Here is a 19,996-nt window from a genome sequence, read left to right as displayed (position 1 = left end):
ATGGAAAAAATGTTATGTGGTTAGATAGACTTTGTTCAGGCATGAGTTACAGTGCTATCAGCCCTGAGTTCAAAGTTAATAAACTAACAGTATATATTATAATGAGTCTTCAAATAGAAACACACATAAAACAAGGTTATAACTGACCAGGTGATGAAAATGTTGTGGCCAGAGGCTAAATGGAGCCTAAACCTGTATTTTCCATTTCAGTCTTCACGAATTCAGTGCTCACAATAACTTTATAGTACATAACTATCACATGCTGGAAAAACTGGACAGCAACATGCAGAAAAATGAACCTAGACCACTTTGTTACACCATACACAAAAAGAAACTCAAAATGGATGAAAGACCTAAATGTAAGACAGGAAGCCATCAAAATCCTTGGGGAGAAAGCAGACAAAAACCTCTTTGACCTCAGCTGCAGCAACTTCTTACCCTACACATCTCCAGAGGCAAGGGAAACAAAAGCAAAAATGAACTATTGTGACCTCATCAAAATAAAAAGCTTCTGCACAGCAAAGGAAACAATCAGCAAAACAAAAAGGCAACCAACAGAGTGGGAGAAGATATTTGCAAACGACATATCAGATAAAGGGTTAGTATCTGAAATCTATAAAGAACTTATCAAACTCAACACCCAAAAAACAATCCAATAAAGAAATGGGCAAAAGATATGAATAGATGCTTCTCCAAAGAAGACACTCTGATGGCCAACCAACATATGAAAAAAGGCTCAACATCACTCATCATCAGGGAAATACAAAGCAAAACCACAATGAGATACCACCTCACACCTGCCAGAATGGCTAACATGAACAATTCAGGCAACAACAGATGTTGGCGAGGATGCAGAGACAGAGGATCTCTTTTGCATTGTTGGTGGGAATGCAAGCTGGTGCAGCCACTGTGGAAACAGTAAAAACAGAACTACCATACGACCCAGCAATTGCACTACTAGGCATTTGTCCATGGGATACAGGTGTGCTGTCTCAAAGGGACACATGCATCCCAATGTTTATAGTAGCACTATCAACAATAGCCAAAGTATGGAAAGAGCCCAAATGTCCATTGATGGATGAATGGATAAAGATGTGGTATATATATATATATGTACACACACACACACACACAATGGAGTTATTACTCAGCAATCAAAAAGAATGAAATCTTGCCATTTTCAACTACATAGATGGAACTACTAGAGGGTGTTATGCTAAGCAAAATTAGAGAAAGACAAATATCATATGACTTCACTCATATGACTTTAAGATACAAAATAGATGAACATAAGGGAAGGGAAGCAAAAATAATACAAAAACAGGGAGGGGGATAAAACGTAAGAGACTCTTAAATATGGAGAACAGATGGTTACTGGAAGGGTTGTGAGAGGGAGGATGGGGTAAGTGGGTAAGGGGCATTAAGGAATCTCCTTCTGAAATCACTGTTGCACTATATGCTAACTTGGATGTAAATTAAAAAAATAAATAAAAATTAAAAAAACATAACTACCACAAATGAGAATTAACTATATTACAGTGTTTCATTTATGATTAAGCATCCCATTATACCTGATGTATAATTCTTAACATCAAAATTTAAATCATTTCTACACCTGAAACTAATGTGATGCGTGTCAACTATACTTCAATTAAAAAAAAAAATAAAAATCTGGAACGCAACTGCCTGAGCTACAAAAAAACCAAAAACAAAACCCTCCAAAAACTGTCAATCGTGCTATAGTTTAAGCTCCAATTTTATCTTTACTATAAAAGCAGACAGTAAGGCACCAATTCACTGTAATAACCCTTTATTCATCATAAATATCTGTTCATTAAAACAAAACTGAACCAAAGGAAACTTTTTATAAAATTGAAAAAAAATTACAGCAATGAGTCAATGAATCTGAAGCTATAAGTAATCAAGTACTGTATGCTAACTTGCTGCAAACAAAATAATTATAGCCTTAGGTTTCTACTGAGCTCAATTTATGTATCAAAGCAAAATGAAAGTATCAAGGTGTAAGAGGCGGTTAATGTTGGTGAAAACTACTGTTGATAATGAACCATTAAACTGTTTTGCAATATTATTGAGGACATGGACTATTATCATCCAATAAGTAAACTGCAACCTAAGAAACTAACATTTCATTTTCATTTATCACACAGCAACCATAAAATTTTGCAAAGTTTAGGAGTGTATTTTTCCCTCAAAAGATATTTTAATTAGGATATATGATTTTTATATCTTCGATACATCACATTTAAACATATCATTCAAAGTATACCCCGAAAGGAATAATAATGGTAAAAAAGACTTAATAGAAGAATACTTTTGGTCTGATTCTTTTTGTAGTTCTCTGTTAAGTTCATCGATGCGTTGCTGTAGTTTTTTACGTCTCTGTTCTGGTGGCAGATGACTGAAATCTTCCAGTGCTGGGCCCTGAAAAGAGAATCTAAATTATAAAAGACATCTTGAGGAAATTTTCTTTTTTAAATATACCCGCTATAAAATAAAAACACACATCAGTTTTAAGTTTAATTTAAAATTAGCCCCAAACTTTTAAGAAGAAATCTACACAGATATGTGTATGTAAATTAAAACAACTATATTGAACAAAGCTTGAATTCCAGTTTATGAAATCATGAAATAGAACAGTTAAAAATATAACCAGATAAAGAAAATTGGTAATGACCACTATCACATCATTTTCAGGTCTTGGCAGTTAAAATAAATACATATGAACCTTCTTACAGCAACAACAACAAAATGGAAACACATAACATTTCTCACCTATACAAATTATTGTTCTTTATATAACATCACCACATTCCCAAATCAAATACTGTGAATGTTCAGACTGCAAATATGAAAAGCTTATACAAATAAGTAGGCAACTTACCTCACAGAGATAATCTAACTGGTGAAATATATTTTAATATTGCATAGTCTCTGAATGATTACACTTATTAAACCACTCTTTAGAACCAAAACATACAAAAGGTAAAACTATCCACTGTGTGAACTGAAAGTAGAAATTATTCTAATAAGGAGTTTATTTTCAATTATCCTTTTGTACAACCAATAACATACCTCAGTTTTTCCCAAAAGAAAGATAAAATCCAAAGATTAAAGATGTGATCCTTCTTTAGGAAAGATGCTTGATGTTTGAAAAATTTTTAATGTTTTAATATTCAAGAAACTATCATTTAGGAAAAAGTACTAGTATTTAGTTGTAAACTCCTGATTCAAATTATGTCTTTCCCATCTTAAGTGTTAATCATGTCACTCATATTAGAGGTTACACAACAGAGCCAATATTAGCAACTATTGATTCTATTTACCATAAACCCATATTTACATAAGTTTTGATACACTCTAAAAATTGATGATACCTATCACTCTTCATTTTTCTTTTTTAAATGGCGATATGAGGGGTGCCTGAGTGGCTCAGTTGGTTAAGCGTCCGACTTCGGCTCAGGTCATGATCTCACGGTTTGTGACTTTGAGCCCCGCGCTGGGCTCTGTGCTGACAGCTCAGAGCCTGGAGCCTGCTTCAGATTCTGTGTCTCCCTCTCCCTCTGCCCCTCCCCTGCTCACGCTCTCTTTCAATAATAAACGTTAAAAAAAAAAAAAAATTAAAAGAAAATTAAATGGTGATTTGAAGAATATGCCAGTTCAATTTTTAAAGTATTGTTGAAATGAAACTCATCCTTGCTCTCTGGGCCATTTATGCCTATAACATACTTAGTAGCTTTATTTCACCATCTTTAAGAATGTTTCCCTGACTTTTAAAAAAAGAGAAAACTCACTCTTAGGATAGAACCATGATCAAAGGTTAACATTTCATTAATAACAGAATCTCCAGAATTTTCCCCAAGTGGCCTATACATTATGGATATTCAACAAGCTCACCTTAAAAAATAGGGCATCTTGTCTAAGTGGCTTTGGTTTTTTAATCTACCAAGTAGCAGAAATAATAAAATGTCAATCAACCAAATCTGACCTAAATAAATGAATGGCAGAATTTCCTATGCAAGGTGCCTTTAAATTTAGTGGTCAATTATTAATGTAAGTTGTCGGTTTTAATCTAACTTCAGATGTAGGTTTTGAAAAGTATTATATATGTGCCAAAGATAAAACTTTTAATCTATATATTTTTAAATATTTCTTAAAATTTTGAAAAACTATCTAGTGAAGTAAAGAAATATATTTCAATGTGGGTAATTTTTTGGTATTACAATAAACTCACAATTACCTGTAAGTAAACCTGCCTGCTTCCCACTTACCCCTAATCAAACCTTGTTCTCAAATTTAGTAACAGTAGGTATGAAAGCATTTCTAATATCCCATTTTGACATAACCTATTCTTTTATAGAATTTGAGAGCTAAACACTATTTCCAATGGATATAAAGACCTGTGAGGTATTTATTGACAACTTCTACAAGGGAATACATTTTAAAAAGGCTAAACTGAAAGTCTGAAAGAAACTGGTCTGAAAGAGAGTGGTCTACTTTCTAAAAATAAGAAACTATGCAACCCCCAATGATTTGGGCGTTAGGTCTTCACAATGCAGTTCCATTAATGTGATTGAAATGCATAAAGGACCACCTCACTCACACACACACACACACACACACACACACACACACACACACACACTCACCCACAACTGCGCAAGCACACATACTATATTTAGATTATGTGTGCTTTTATTCCCATTCAGTACTACAGAAGAAAGTACTGACTCTCTAATGAAATTAGTAGGAAATTTTCTTTCTTACTATTTTGAAAATCTAATGATTCTTGTGATAAACTACAAATAACATGTATACAATCTTTTTAAAAGACATTAAAAATCATTTTTAATTTTCCTTGTGTAAAAATATGAACTTTTGTTCTACCATGTAACTTAATGATTAACTATAATTTTATGCTCTGTAACATGACAAGGACTCCACTCAGTAACATTTAGGAACTTAATAGGTTGATTGAAGTTAACCATATTATTTTAGAATTTTATGACATCAAGAAATACTGGCATATGTTGGACTATGGATCAAATTATAACAAGAAAAGACACATACAAGGTGAAAATGTAAGGTTGTACCTTACTACTTAGTCTGAATTAAAAAAAAAAAAAAAAAAAAACCCACAATGTTTTGAGTGGCACCTGGGTGTGAAGTGTCTGACTCTTGATTTCAGCTCAGGTCATGATCTTGTGGTTTGGGAGTTTGAGCCCCACACAAGGCTCTGTGTTGACAGCATGGAGCCTGCTTGGAATCCTCTGTCTCCCTATCTGCCCCTCCCCAGCTCATGCTCGCTCGCTCACTCTCTCTCTCTCTCTCTCTCTCTCTCAGAATAAACTTAAAAAAAAAAAAAAAAAAGTTTTGAGATTATTTAATGTTGGCACAGTATATAGATCAGCACATAAGGCTTACCATCTTCACCGACCACTGAATAGTTCAATGGAAAACAGAAAGAAATGGTAAATTATTCACATGAAATCAATACAGAAGATGCAATAACTTATACTTTTTTTTTTTACAATATTAAAATAAATCATGAACATTTCACAATCCAAACAATTATGCCAGAAAAACAATTTTAAGCACATTTTGGGGAAAGTAAATTACTTGCAAAAAAAAAAAAATACACTGATGATAATGGGCAGATATTTTCTAAATGCAACAAAAACTTAAAAGTAAATAGAAATTCTCCGTAAGTGGATTTTACTTATAGTTCTTCATTCTCAAAATACTAATATTTGAAGAGCTAAATATAAAGATCCAATATTAGCCACTTGAAAAACTCTTCTATGAAGTATTAAAAAATGAAAAACTCTTCCCAATGCATTAAACAAACTGGCATCACAGGAACTGCTATAGCTCAAAACACTTTTTGAATTTAAATATGTCAAGGGTAACATTTCTACCTTAGTTATAAGGTTTTTTTAAAAAATGTACAGACACATTAGAAACCCATTATCAAAACAATGAGTCACCCAGATTCAAGTTTCCCATACATATTTCTTAACAGACACAAATACATGGGTTGAATGGTGCTTTGAAAACGGAGTGTCTACTTTTCAGTTTTTCTGAAATCCATATGCTCAATAAGCAACACTAAAAATATAACGTCAATTTTTAGAAAGAAAACTAGATAAAATTTTTCTTTCTGAAAATATAAAAGGATATAGCCAGAGTGCTCTCATACAGTATATATACTACTCGTGCGGTATGTACCACACATATATACACTAATGGTGTGTGTGTGTGTCTGTGTGTGTCCGTCCCACATGAGGTGGGTTAGCAGGGCTCTGCAACTGGCAATGCATCTACCAAACATACCAAGTAAACACACGTGTGCACACATGTGTCCATGCACACACACACGCACACACACACACACACACACACACACACACTCCTTGTGACCCGTAATATGCAATTTGGCTTTACAAAGCTAATCTTCAATTAATCTTCATTCATCATGGCTTGCAACCTCTAAAATTTTTATTTTTCCCTGTTTTCTAAATCACGATGTTTAAAGAAGGGGGATGTCAGGTAGAAGAATTTCACATAAAAAATATGAACTTTAATAAATAACTGACAAAAATATCTACCCCTTATCTCCAATGAATTGGCTGTATATATTAATGGTTATGATGATAAGAAAGATGACATTTGCTATCCAGTAGCTTTCCAATTAAGCTTAACATTCTTTAGACTGTCAGTAGTTTCAGGGAACAAAAAGCACAACTTATTTTAGGATCACAAAATTCCTGGTAAAAAGGTTAACAAGTTTAAGTTTTAAAAAGATATTCATGGTCTTCTTTAATATTATTAAGACAAAATTATATAGAGCACAAGAAACAAAATATGTAGAATATTTGAATTTATCTTTTATAATTTTCCCCAGCTAAATTTCTAAGTGAAATAAAAATTATTTTTCCAGTTTATGTATTAATATGCTTCAGAGAAAACATTAAGATAATTATAACTGAAATATCGAATGGTTCAGGTTTTAGATAGTCTAGTTTTATATCAATTATAAAATTAATTTATGGTACACTAACCTTAGATTTAGGGATACAAAAAACTCAAGTTCTTTGTAAAATATTAGAAAAATATTCAAGTTTTCTTTTAAGTAAGTCATGTTCAATACATAAATATCTTCCTCTCATATACAATTATCATGTATCTATAACTAGAAAATTTCACATACCCCCATACCTTAATAAATACACAAGGGAACTAAAAAGGAAATTAGGCAATTAAAATGATTAGATTTTAAATATAAATATAAATTATTAAAATTATTAGATTTCTTTTAAAGATAGGAAAATACTGATAACTGTATTCTGAATAAATAAAAAGCTTACAAATATGACTATGAAGTCTTTCAGACCATGAATAATTTAGACAGATAATATGGACTTGTTACTGCTAGATAAATCTACTTCCAAAAAAAAAGGATTACCCAACAATCTCAAATGAAACAGTTATATAGTAAAAAATATTTGTTTCTATATTAAATAGTTAAGTTGAGGTGTGCACCAATTATCCATTAATGGTTAGCTCCTGATTTCACATAAGGAAAACTATACACCATCATCCCTCAGAAAAGGTCTAATGGTATCAACCATCAAATTCAAAAACACTGGTCCAATATAACATTTCTCAGATCCTTAAAAATATTAGGAACTTTATATAGAAAAAAAAAGAAAAATTATAATTTTTTAGAAAGCCAAAAGCAGATATTCAGGAAAAACAATAGGTCGCCTGGGTGGCTCAGTTGGTTAAAGCATCTGACTCTCGATTCCAGCTCAGGTTATGATCTCACAGTTCGTGAGTTTGAGCCCCATGTCAGGCTCACCCCGGACAGTGCAGAACCTACTTGGGATTCATTCTTTCTATCTCTCTCTCTCTCTCTCTCTCTCTCTCTCTCTCTCTCTTTCTGCCCCTCCCCCGCTAATGCTCTCTCAAAAATAAATATTTTAAAAATATAATATTAACAAAAAACAATGTAGCAAACATAGTTCAAAACAAGAGTTTCTGATTTGAATGGTACAACTCATCAGCTTTTAAAATCCTTAAGACTTGGGGCACCTGGGTGGCTTAGCTGGTTGAGCGTCTGACTTTGACTTGGTCATGATCTCATAGTTTATGAGTTCGAGCCCCAAATCAGGCTTGCTGCTGTCAGACTACCAGAGCACAGCCCGCTTCTAATTCTCTTTTCTCCCCTCCCTAACCCTCCCCAACTTGCACCCTCTCAAAAATAAACATTAAAAATAAGAGAATTCTATCTCTCTCAGTTTTGCTTTATTCTACACCAATTTGTATGCACAGGTCCTTTTACAAAAAAAAACAAAAACAAAAAACAAAAACAAAAAACAAAAATTTCCCCCCAAAATACCTTAAGACTTATTTTGTAAGTGAATGGACTGACATGTAAATCCATGTTTAAAAAAAAAAAAAAAACAAACCTGGCTTCTTAAAGCTTCTCTTCTTTTTTGGGGAGCCTAGGTGGCTCAGTAGGTTAAGCATCTGACTTCTGCTCAGGTCATGATCTCATGGTTCTTGAGTTTGAGCCCCGCATTGGGCTCTCTACTGTCAGTGCAGAACCTGCCTGGGATTCTCTTTCTACGTCTCTCTGCCCCTCCCCTGCTCACTCTCTCTCTCTCAAAAATAAAAACATTTAGGGGCACCTGGGTGGCTCAGTCGGTTAAGCATCTGACTTTGGCTCAGGTCATGATCTCACAGTTTGTTGAGTTCCAGCCCCACGTGAGGCTCTGTACTGACAGCTCAAAGTCTGGAGTCTGCTTCGGATTCTGTCTCCCTCTCTCTCTGCCCCTGCCCTACTCACAGTCTGTCTGTCTCTCTCTTTCTCTCTCTCTCAAAAATAAAACAAAAGCAGTAAAAAAAATTTTTTTTAATGAAAATAAAAATAAAAAAATAAATTATTTTTTAAGAAGTTCTTCTTTTTGGATTTTCCTATATTGAGAAAATTCTTAACTGGAAGAAAAATATCTCCATAGGTTAATTTTGAAATAGAATCTGATAAACTAAATACCAATCAAAATGAAAAATGTCGGGGCCCCTGGATGGCAGTTAAGCGTCCGACTTTGCTCAGGTCATGATCTTGTGGTTCATGAGTTCAAGCCTCTGTGCTGATAGCTCAGAGCCCGGAGCCTGCTTCAGATTCTGTCTCCCTCTCCCTTTGCCTCTCCCTTGCTCATGCTGTCTTTCTCTGTCTCAAAAATAAACACTAAAAAAGAAAAATGTCAATGCCAAGATTGTAATAAACTTTCCTTTCTGCTCTATCCTCCAATATCCTAGTCGATTTATCTGTCATATTTTCTACCTTACATATTGCTTTTTCTCCTTTGGTACGGTAATAACAAAAGTAGGAGGATTTTGACCTTCTGGAACTGGCTCCCCCAAAACAATGTTCTAATATTTAAAACTAAAGCAGTAAGTGGAAATAAGACAAATAATAACTAAGCAGATACTTTTAAGTTCTACAATTTTATAAAATGTAGATTTTATAATTCCACCTATAACTTATTCAATAAAAATGAAGAGGTCACATATTTAAACTTCTCTCTCCAAAGCTCACAGTTCTAACTGCCTAAATTTCCCACAACTATTTGATATCTCTGTGACTATACTGTATAGATTACTGTTAACTGGATCTGGTAGACTCAATGTGTAAGATACAGAAACAATTACAAAAATATAGCTGCTAAACAGTCATTTTTCATAACAGCAGAATATTTAATAAAATCTAAATCATCATAGAGAAGAAAGATGGGAATTCTGCCCTCCTAAGTCAGGCAAAAGAAAATCCCCAATGATTTCTTAAGTGTTTCCAACAAGTGTTAAGGGCTTTTAAAAATGAATACAGGTTACCTGTACTGTATAATACAGACTCATTCCTACTGGCTTTTCAGAATATCATTAATTACCTATATCATCATTCAACACAGAAGTAGGTAAGATAGATGTAAAAATGTTCATGACAGTATAGGAAAAAAGGAAGTCCAAAAAGGGACATCATATACTAGAACATGTCTACTGCATTACTGACATCACTTCAGGTTGTCATAGTGTTTTAATGAAAATGCAAATAATGTCATCTTGCCCTAAATGAATATATCTTGTTCTACATGTGGCCAAAAGAGAAACTCAACTCTACATGTGGCCAAAAGAGAAACTCAACTAGACAGAGAAGAAAAGAATCGAAAAAGAACGCAAGCAGGAAGGCAGAGAGGAAGGGAGGAAGAGGGAAGGTGGGGGAAGAATGGCAAGAACAAGAGTAAGCCCAACTATAGTATATCACTGTTAATGATTAGATTTTTTAATGGCACTGATAGATTGAGTTCTCATCTGTGGGCTATCACACCTATGTTTTTCATATGTCCAAACAAATGTTCAAATTTCATAAATATATCTAAACTATGAGCTATGAATATTACAAACACATCCTTAAAATCAAATATAAACAAGAGAAATTAGTTTCACTAACATAATGGAATAACACTACTATTTATCAGTAGTATAATAGGTGTTGCTAAAAAATAGCTTGATATTTGATTTTTACAATTCTAAAATTTTTCATTTACAGAATAACTTTAGTTTTGAGTAAATACCAAAGACTGGGCAATTAAAAAAAATATTTTGGTAAAAAAATACTTTTTTTTTAAGCTCAAGAACACAAATGCCATGTAAACATTACTCAGTAATATCTAGTATTTTATAGGCAAATAATTTACAAAGTATCTTCTAATGTATTATCTTAATATGATCTAGAATCTTGATATTTAACATGCCTATCTTTAATTTCTTATTTAACTACTGGAAACTGTGTTTTATACTTCTAAAAGTAGGGAAATTAAAAATTGAATTTGATTTTTTTATCGACAACAAAATACTTTATAAATTGGCAGAAGTCATCATTAGTGACAAAGTATTGCATGAGTTAACTGCAGTGACAAATTACTGAAAGTCTTAAAAATGTAAATACATTACAAGACAATGGTGGACATATGATTTCACATAAACAAAAAAATAGCTAATATGATTGTACCCAGCACCCTCTTTATAATACCATTCTTTTATGGTTGCGCATTTCAAATGTTATAAAGAGGAGTTATTTTTAACTTGAGGGCAGCTATACTTAATTCTGTGGTCTTTTTAAACTACATATTTACAGGAGAGAGCCTTATAATGAGGGTGGAGAGTATTAAAAGCCACACTACACACACAATAGGCCATCATGCATTTTAACCCATTATTAAACTTACCCCTCTTTTGAGACTTCTGAAAGAAGGAATTCTGGGCTTCCCTGTTTTTATTTCATTCATACAATAATGCACGGGCTCAATGGAGAATGTGAGAAACTGGGACCCATTAGGAGTACTGGATGTGAATAAACTAGTAGGGGTTAAGGGTGGGGACTGTGGCTAATATGGAAATAAAGAAAGGAATCAATAAGCCAAATGTGCATAGTTTTCTCCTAAATGAAAATTCTATTTTTGGCAACATACTTTTCACATAATAAATCTCAAAGTTTTCTATAAAAATGTTATAAGAATATTAACATAGTTTTGCCAAAACGGTCATTTTAAGAAGTCAAATTTACTTTAAGAAATGTACCATTTGATCACTTTTTACAAAATGACATTAAAAATATAGAGTACACAAATTATAATGTCAGAGAAAGCAATATGACCTACATAAAAAAAATTCTCTTCTAATTTCTAGGACATTAGCACTACCTAACTGGTTATACTTAACCTGCACTTGTCAGAGGTAAAGGCAACAGCTACAGGTAAAGTTATCTAAATAGATAATATATATTAAAACTGCAACTAATTATTATCACAAATAGGCAAAAAGTTTTCATTACATTTGTGGTTTTTCTCTCAGACTGTTTCTATTTCATCTTCATTGCAGCTCATTTAAAAAAAAAAAAAAACTTCAGCAGTCCTGGTTTTTCTAAGCTTTCCTATCTACTCTGATTTGACTTAAAAAAAAAAGTCTCACCTCTCAACTTCTCACCTGGAAAATATTAAAAGCATGAATAATGCTTGAGTTAATTATAAGTGTACTTCTGAAGAGATTAATAGGTATATTATGAGTTAAATTTATCTGCATTCTTATGTCTAGATCAGAAAAATGAATTAAAGTCACCTATACTTTAATAAATAGAGCATATCAGATTAAAAGTACATATCTATTCCCATACTAGATAGACACTATTATAAGCACTACATTGGTAGGATTAAGCACTCATCTATTCCATTTGCTCATGCTGCTGAACTAGATTTATCTAACATATACAGCACATCAAAAAATGGGTTTCAACAAGAAGTTAAGAGAGATTCTCTTAGTAAACTGGAGATTTTTAAACTTCAAATAACCACAAACATTGGGCCCCTCCCATTAAACATTCACATAGATGATAAAAATAACTTCATTAGTACGATCTATAAGACCTAATGTGACATTTATTATTGCTATAGTCAATCATTCATTCTAATAGAGAACTGCAATTTTGGTGGTCTTATAGTTAGATCACAACGTTTCCTTAGAAATTCTGATTGAAACTACATACAAGTGAAATTTCAAAAGCATATAATTCAAGAGGTATTAACAACTATTTAACATTTTTACTCATTAAGTGGTGGTCAAATGTTATTTAACTCCAGAAATAATTTTTACTATTAAGATACAAAACTATGTTTCTAATAAGTGAAAAGTTAACTGAATCATTCAGATAAAAATACTTATTCTCTATTAATAGTAAGCCATTATCCACTCAACACCTACATTGATTTAAATGACACACTAAAATAAAACTATTAGCATAGAGGAATTTCATGACTTTTACCTTTGGCTTCTTTCCAAAGAGCCACAACTTGCCCTTGGCCTTTCCTACTGTGGTTTTGGCATCCATCTTCCCACTTTCCTGTTTGGATGCACTGATAGTCCCATCAGAAATGGTTCTATAAATATGTTGACTGTAATCTTCAAATGGAAAATCTCCTGGAGGTTCAAATCCAGACTTAAAGGAGTCCACTACCATTTGAGAGTCCTACACGTAAGAAACATGTTTTTAAAATCATTTCATTTATTTTTAATACTGTTAGCTGTTAAAAATTTACTCAAGGAAACAACCAGCAAAAATTTAAAGGAAATAATTCTACAGATAATAATTAAAGGTTAAAGTGAATAATTTCTTCTGGTGGATTAGTAATAAGCCTTAAATATTTTAATCCCAATAAAATACGAATTTATAATCAAATTAACATTTTATTAGTTTGTAATATTCATGAAGTGTTTTCATTCCACAACTTCAACCCACTGAAATTCATCTGAGGACAAGTTAGTTGATAAGAAAGATCTAACTTTCTTAGAATAGGAATACAGGAAGTTATTCTCAAGTAGAAATTCTAAGAAGTTTCAGAGAAAAAGGCTTTTTGCTTTACAGGATATCTACAAAAAGTTGATCTTTGAAACAGGGGAAAAGGCATCTATGTAAAAGAGTAAGAGGTAGAAAGGCTTTCATGCATCCAACAGGGGAAAAGATAAAATATACTGAAGACAGTTGGGAATGTTAACTGAACAATGGAGAAAGATCTCACAAACAATATTAAATACAAAAAGAAACTTTAAAAATATAAAGTTCTATTTCCCCTAAAACTTTAAAACTCACATAACTATACTATATATTGTCTTTGGAAGTACATACCACTATCCAAATGTTCTTCTGACACCTTAAACTCATTATTTTCAAACAGAATACTTTATCTCTTATAAACTCCTCCTGTTTAAAACCCTTCTCTTTTATTCCCTATTTCTGTTCATTGTACATTTTGCCTTTTACTCAAAAGTTATCTGTTAAGTCACACCTTAGTTTTGTCATTAACGCCACCCTACCAATCACTTGCTAAAGGATGAGAAGAATGAGAGAGAAGGGACCTAACTACATTTGTAACCTTGTAACCAGCCATACTGAAATATAAATGTACTTCTGAATTTCTGATTAAAGAACCCTAAAATCCTTTTATTTTTAAAATTCAAGTCAAAATTCTATTTGTTACAGAAAAAAATCCTCATTAATACCAACTTGCTATGAAGACTAAAATATGTGGTATATATTTAGCACTCCCCCAACACTGGTTCTCTTCTCTTGCTCCTTCTTCATAACATAAATTTCTGCCAACTACCCTTTCTGGTCACTCAATCAACATTTATTGAGAAATGACCAGGTACAAGATTCTTGCTAGACCTTAATTAAGACAGGTTAGTGGATATACTTTCGGAGCAGGGCTGTGCTGTTCCTTCTACTGCCCTTCCTTTTTGCCCATTACTCCATACACTACCCACAGTTCAAGTGCCAACTCTTCCATTAAAAAGCAATTCTTATAGTAACTTTATATCTATTTCTTTCTCTAAACTTTCACTAGAATAAGAGTACAACACAGTTTGTAACCTACAGTTCACAGGTTGTGTTATACTCTTGGAGTAGAACTGAAAATTTAGTCAGGGGAAAAGGAAGGATTAAAATTTTCTTTCAAAACAACTAGAATTTTAGTGTTCAGAACAGTCTTAAAAGCCCAAAGGAGTCCATTGAGTGCCTGGGTGGCTCAGTCGTTTGGGCATCTGACTTCGGCTCAGGTCATGATCTCTCATTCCATGAGTTTGAGACCCATGTCAGGCTCTGTGCTGACAGCTCAGAGCCTGGGGCCTGCTTCGGATTCTGTCTCCCTCTCTCTCTCTGTCCCTCCCCTGCTCACGCTCTCTTTCATTCTTAAAAATAAATAAACATGGGGGAAAAAAAAAAGCCCAAAGCAGTCCAATCTATTGCCAGACTTCTACAGAATATAAAGTATAATCAGCTTCCCATCAATTACTTCACCCCTTTCCCAATTCATTTCACCAACTGAAACTGCATATGCAAACCAAATAATTTATTCAAATATAATTATATAGCACTTACTCTTCTTTCATCAACTGATTTTGCGGCGAGAATCATTCCTTCCAAACACTTTGAAATGATAGGAATAACTTTGCGTTCTGAGTCTGCAAATCCTCTGTAACACTCACTGAGTTTAATAGTCCTTCGTTCATCCATTTCTTGTAGTTGCTAATAATCAGAATTTTTTTAAAAAAAGGGAATATTAAATTTTCTTTTCCTTCTGACGCAACCCCACCCCCCAAATTAGGATTCTACACTAACAGTCACACTGTTGTTAATACCTTTTCAACAGTCTTACAGTACTTAAAACCTGAGACTTGTTACATAACACAAGGGAAAAAAAAAAAAAAAAAAATCAAGCCTTTCAGCACATCCTAAACCAGGTGACACTGGTTTTCAAATATTCTAAAGGGATCCCCTAACAGGCTACCAGCTCCCTACCTCATACCACCTCCACCTTTCCATTCTTCAGTCAGAGCAGTTGTCTATGCTTCCAGGAAAAGCTGCACTCGAAAACAGAATTTTGATGGGTTTTTTTTTTCTTTCTTTTTAAGCAATTAGCCTGTAACATATATAAATCTGAGAGTTCTAAGTCCTTAAATTAGTTCAGATTACTTTGGTAAGATCTCGCTGGATTAAGGATCCATAGTTGACTGAATACCAACAGGTACTCAGACCTACTAGTCAGTCTACTGCTCAGTAACTATCAAAGGATTGGGGATACAAGATGAAAACAGGAAGCCAAAAGGTGAAAGTGGTACATACAATGGAATCCCCACAATTCAAAAATTTACTGGTACATGCCCCTAAGAATTATGCTATGACAAGTGAAGCCAAATAACTTACAGGCATTTTTGACCCCTTAATATTTGCCGACACTACTAACCTTTTTCTCCTAGGACACAGCTACACTGTTCAAGTCCCCACACTCCCACAGCCTTTATACCAGCTTTTCCTCTCTACTTCCCAAAGCTTGTGGATTTACTCTGACACCCACATTTTCACAAAGGAACTGTTCCCAGCATTACAAAATGGCAAGACTGGGGGCACCTAGGTGGCTCAGTCAGTTAAGTGTCTGACTTCGGCTCACGTCGTGATCTCGTAGTTCACACATTCTAGCCCCACATTGGGCTCTGTGCTGATGGCTCAAAGCCTGGAGCCTGTTTAGGATTCTGTGTCTCTCTCTCTCTCCCTCTGCACCCCCCCCATCCCCCCCCTCCAGCGCCATCCCACTCATTCTCTCTTAAAAATAAATAAACACTGAAAAAAAAAAAATGGCAAGACTGCTCCATAGCAAGGTTCAAACAAAAGGATTAAGCACAAAACACAGCTTTGGTCTCCCCAGAACATAATGGCTTGGCTGGAGAGCCTAGAAAAGCACCACTGAGTGATGATGACTAGATGCTACTCATGAGGCTAGATGCTCTGGATTAAATGACTGGAATATGATACCCACTCTAGGCCACCCTCTCTAACTATGCTTCCTTTGTACTGCTAATTTGCCTTACAATGAAAAAGAAAATATATCTGGGCTGACAACTCTTTCCATATAAGCTCTGCTCTCCCAGATACTACTTTCAACACTCTTTCCAATCCCTTTACTCTAATTTCTCTTCTTTCTAGAATAAGCAGTAACATAACTTAACCCTCATATAAATTCTGGGTCTTTACCTCAGGCTGTTTGGCAACTGTTTATCATCAAGTGATGACGGATGGAATTTGTAAGCAAACTCACGGCCTGAATTACATTTATGATCTGGCAACTAGGAAGACAAGCAGGCAAAAACCAGGCTAGCAAATACATTTCATAAGATTTATTTCTGCCACCTGGGGTAATGCCAGTAACTCTGGTATAGTGTCAAAAAGCTACATGTCAATTCTAGGTAAGCAGCTTACCAAGAACAATTCCAGTGAATCCCCCCTATGTCCTAATACTCAATGATACAGTATTAAAATTTATCTAGAAAATGTCATTGTTTTACTGGACTGTTTATTACACTAATAATTATTCAGTAGGAAAATTCGTGATTTCAAAGTTAGGAAATATTTACTTTTCAAATCTATAATCATAAAAGAAGTTCTTATCACTAGTCCTGATGACTAGTGAATCTAGAAACATCCTGGTTGATGCCTCAAATTTAAAAGTTTCACATATAAAAAGACTAGCTCTTCCAACTCTAAAACTAGATTAATTTCATATATCTAAACTTTACCTTGTAAATTTGAGGAATCACTACGTAGAAATGTTTGTGCTGTTCTCCATTAAAGTTTTGTAATTGTGCCGCATATTCATTTTTATTTTCATCAGCCATATGTGTACGCAGATTCAACTGCTGTTTGGCCTAGAGACAAATTGGTCCACATCATTACCAACACAAATAACAACAACAACAAAATGAAACCTGATTCATTTTTCTAAAAGTTATGCTAAACCTAGACTTTTTCTAACTATTAATATCATTTAAAATTTAAGGAGATGCTTGCATATCTTATGGACAGAGCACTCTCCTATTGCAGCAATCCTTTTCTCTTTTTGCAACAGTCCTTCCCTTTGCAATAATCTGTTCAAATAAAGTTTCTCCTTACCAAATCCAGACTTTTTTAAAATTAAACAAATGACAACATTATGGCTTGACCTGCAACAGTATGCTCTTAACCAGAAGACGAAAAACACCATAGAAATACTTTAGACAGTTAACAAGTTATAGTAAAACATTTAAAACATGATCCACTTATATGCAACTCAGAACCACAGTGAAACACTAATGATTAAATATATGATTTTTGGATATGGTAATACTCAACAATGATTTCAGTCTCTATACAAAACCAAAGGTACTTTCAGGAATGATTATTTAGAATATAGTTCTGTTCATCTCAAGCTCTTAGAGAAATGCTTTTTGAATAGGTCACATCAGCATCATCTACATTGGTAAGAACATTAGAATACTAACATAAAATCATTAATTCTAGATTTATTGGAGGGGAATCTAAGTAAATTTCTCAATTACTCTAAAGTAATAAGAAAAAAAAGTAAGAATTGAACTCCATTTTTCACAGTGCTCCAAGGAACCAATCATGTTATATGAGAGTGCTCTGGAAGTTGTAAAACACATTAATACACTTTATTGTTCTAATTCCATTTTCTACAAAATGTAGTCTCTAACCTTCTAATAGTAGGTCCACAAGTTAGTTCTTCTGAACTCAGAAACAAACTGACCTGTGGAAATACACAGTAGCCAAGATAATAGAGAAGCCCACAAAAAGAAAATTTAATCTACAGTGTACTTGAAGATTCTAATACTTAAGTACTATGGAAACTAAACACCATAGCCCGAAGTATTTCTACAGAAAAATACATTTGAAGTTCTGGGACCTTAAGTACACATTCATTTACTTCTTCCCCCTTTCTCCCTGTTCCCACAAACTATGATGGAATAGAGGAATCCAAATTATTCCCTACCCACAATGGTCAGGCGAAACGGCTCCTGTTCTAAGTCACTGGCTGTGATTCCTAAAGCCTAGGGCAAAGGTTCCAGCAGGGCATAGAGGAGTGTAAAGCTAGAAACTAGAACAACTGAAGCCCCCCTGTGGGCTTCATACTTAACTGCCTTTTTTAAAAATATTACATTAACTTTTTTTTTTTATTTTTAATTGTTGTAAAACACACAATATCATCTTAATTGACCATCTTAATCATTTTTAGGTGACCAGTTCAGGAGTGTTATGGTATACTCACATTGTTACGCAACTGCCTTTCTTTTCTTTAGAAAGATCAGTAATAGGCTTGCTCCTTCTTTTTTTTTTTAAACTTTTATCAGTAATTGCTCAATTGAAACTATGTTCCTTTCTCCTACCTGTCACTTACAAGAGAATCCCTCTACTCTATAGTTCCTAAAGCAAATCCTCAAAGTTTTCCTAATTCTCTAATAAGTAAGGAGGTTGCAAACAAAGGAGTATAAAAAGGAAACTATAAACGTTAAAATTCTTAAGTTAGGTCAAACTATTAACATATTCTATCTAGATTTCAAAATGTCTAATTAGTCTCTAAAGAGATCTCTGTAGACAAAATAAAAAACATAAGTTAAATGAGAGTCCAGTTAGAGTCCCTTATCTTGCCTAGTACCTAAGCTATGTATTCCAATCAATGTTTGATAATAAGTCAAAGGAGTTTTTAAGGAGTGTCAACCAGCAAGCAAGCCTCCCATGTATACAACAGTGTTTGCAACTGTTGTGATCCACATTTTTATCAAATAATAACACATTATGTGCATGACATGATGCTAGGAAGGAAATGAATATATGGATGATCAAAATCAGGGTCCAAAAATCTTAACCGCAAAGTCTAATAATTGATACAGATGTACACACGCATCTAAAATACCAACAGTACAAGTTATGAGACACATGTTCTCATATCACACCATATGTGAAAAGACATGGGGTTAACCATAAACCCAATGGGAGTCCATCCAAACAATGTGGTTGCTCAAAAAAAAAAAAAAAAAAAAAAAATCAATATACATTTAGGCCATAATTAACATAAATTTGGTGTTCAAAATGAGTGAGGTAATCAAACTCTGGACTGATCAGACCATTATCTGGATTATTACATCCAACTGGAAGTTAACATAATTTAGGTGGGATACTGACAAATTAACAGGTATCCAAAGGAAAACAGTCATAATGAAAAGTGACTTAAAGCCATTTCCTCAGTAGAATAAAGAAATACAATGGTTCATCTAGGGACAGAGAATCTGCTATGAATATCTAAAGAGCTTTATGTAGAAAATACAGAATACTTTCCCAGTACCTCAAAGAAACTAAAACTAAACACAGCGATCAGTGGGATCAATATAAGGAAATGCTAGAGTTGGAAAAATCAAAAAAAGAACAAACTGCCTTAAGTCTGTGTATTTCCAATGACAAGGGACTTAACTATCATTAGAGGTATAAAAAGTCATTAAGAAATAGGGTAGAAAAAAATAAAACCCTCACAAGTTATAC

At 33.7% G+C, this 19,996-nt stretch overlaps 1 protein-coding gene across 4 annotated transcripts in view; it reads right to left on the bottom strand.

Moving 5' to 3' along the window:
* FNBP1L (formin binding protein 1 like) overlaps positions 1-19,996 on the bottom strand; it is a 122,033-nt gene that overhangs the window by 9,086 nt on the left and 92,951 nt on the right. For 3 of the 4 annotated variants that reach the window (XM_042997917.1, XM_042997918.1, XM_042997919.1), the window contains 4 exons: positions 17,203-17,331; positions 15,011-15,157; positions 12,899-13,102; positions 2,333-2,442 (listed from right to left, as the gene is read on the bottom strand). In XM_042997917.1, coding sequence (XP_042853851.1) covers positions 2,333-2,442; positions 12,899-13,102; positions 15,011-15,157; positions 17,203-17,331 — 590 coding nt within the window. Of the gene's footprint in view, positions 1-2,332; positions 2,443-5,442; positions 5,458-11,309; positions 11,469-12,898; positions 13,103-15,010; positions 15,158-17,202; positions 17,332-19,996 lie in introns of all 4 variants that reach the window. The other variant, XM_042997920.1, reaches the window with a different exon arrangement.

The sequence above is a fragment of the Panthera tigris genome, chromosome C1 (assembly GCF_018350195.1).
Source record: "Panthera tigris isolate Pti1 chromosome C1, P.tigris_Pti1_mat1.1, whole genome shotgun sequence".
Classification (NCBI taxonomy): domain Eukaryota; kingdom Metazoa; phylum Chordata; class Mammalia; order Carnivora; family Felidae; genus Panthera; species Panthera tigris.
Note: the sequence above shows the minus strand (reverse complement) of the source record. Positions and strands in the feature narration are given on the sequence as shown.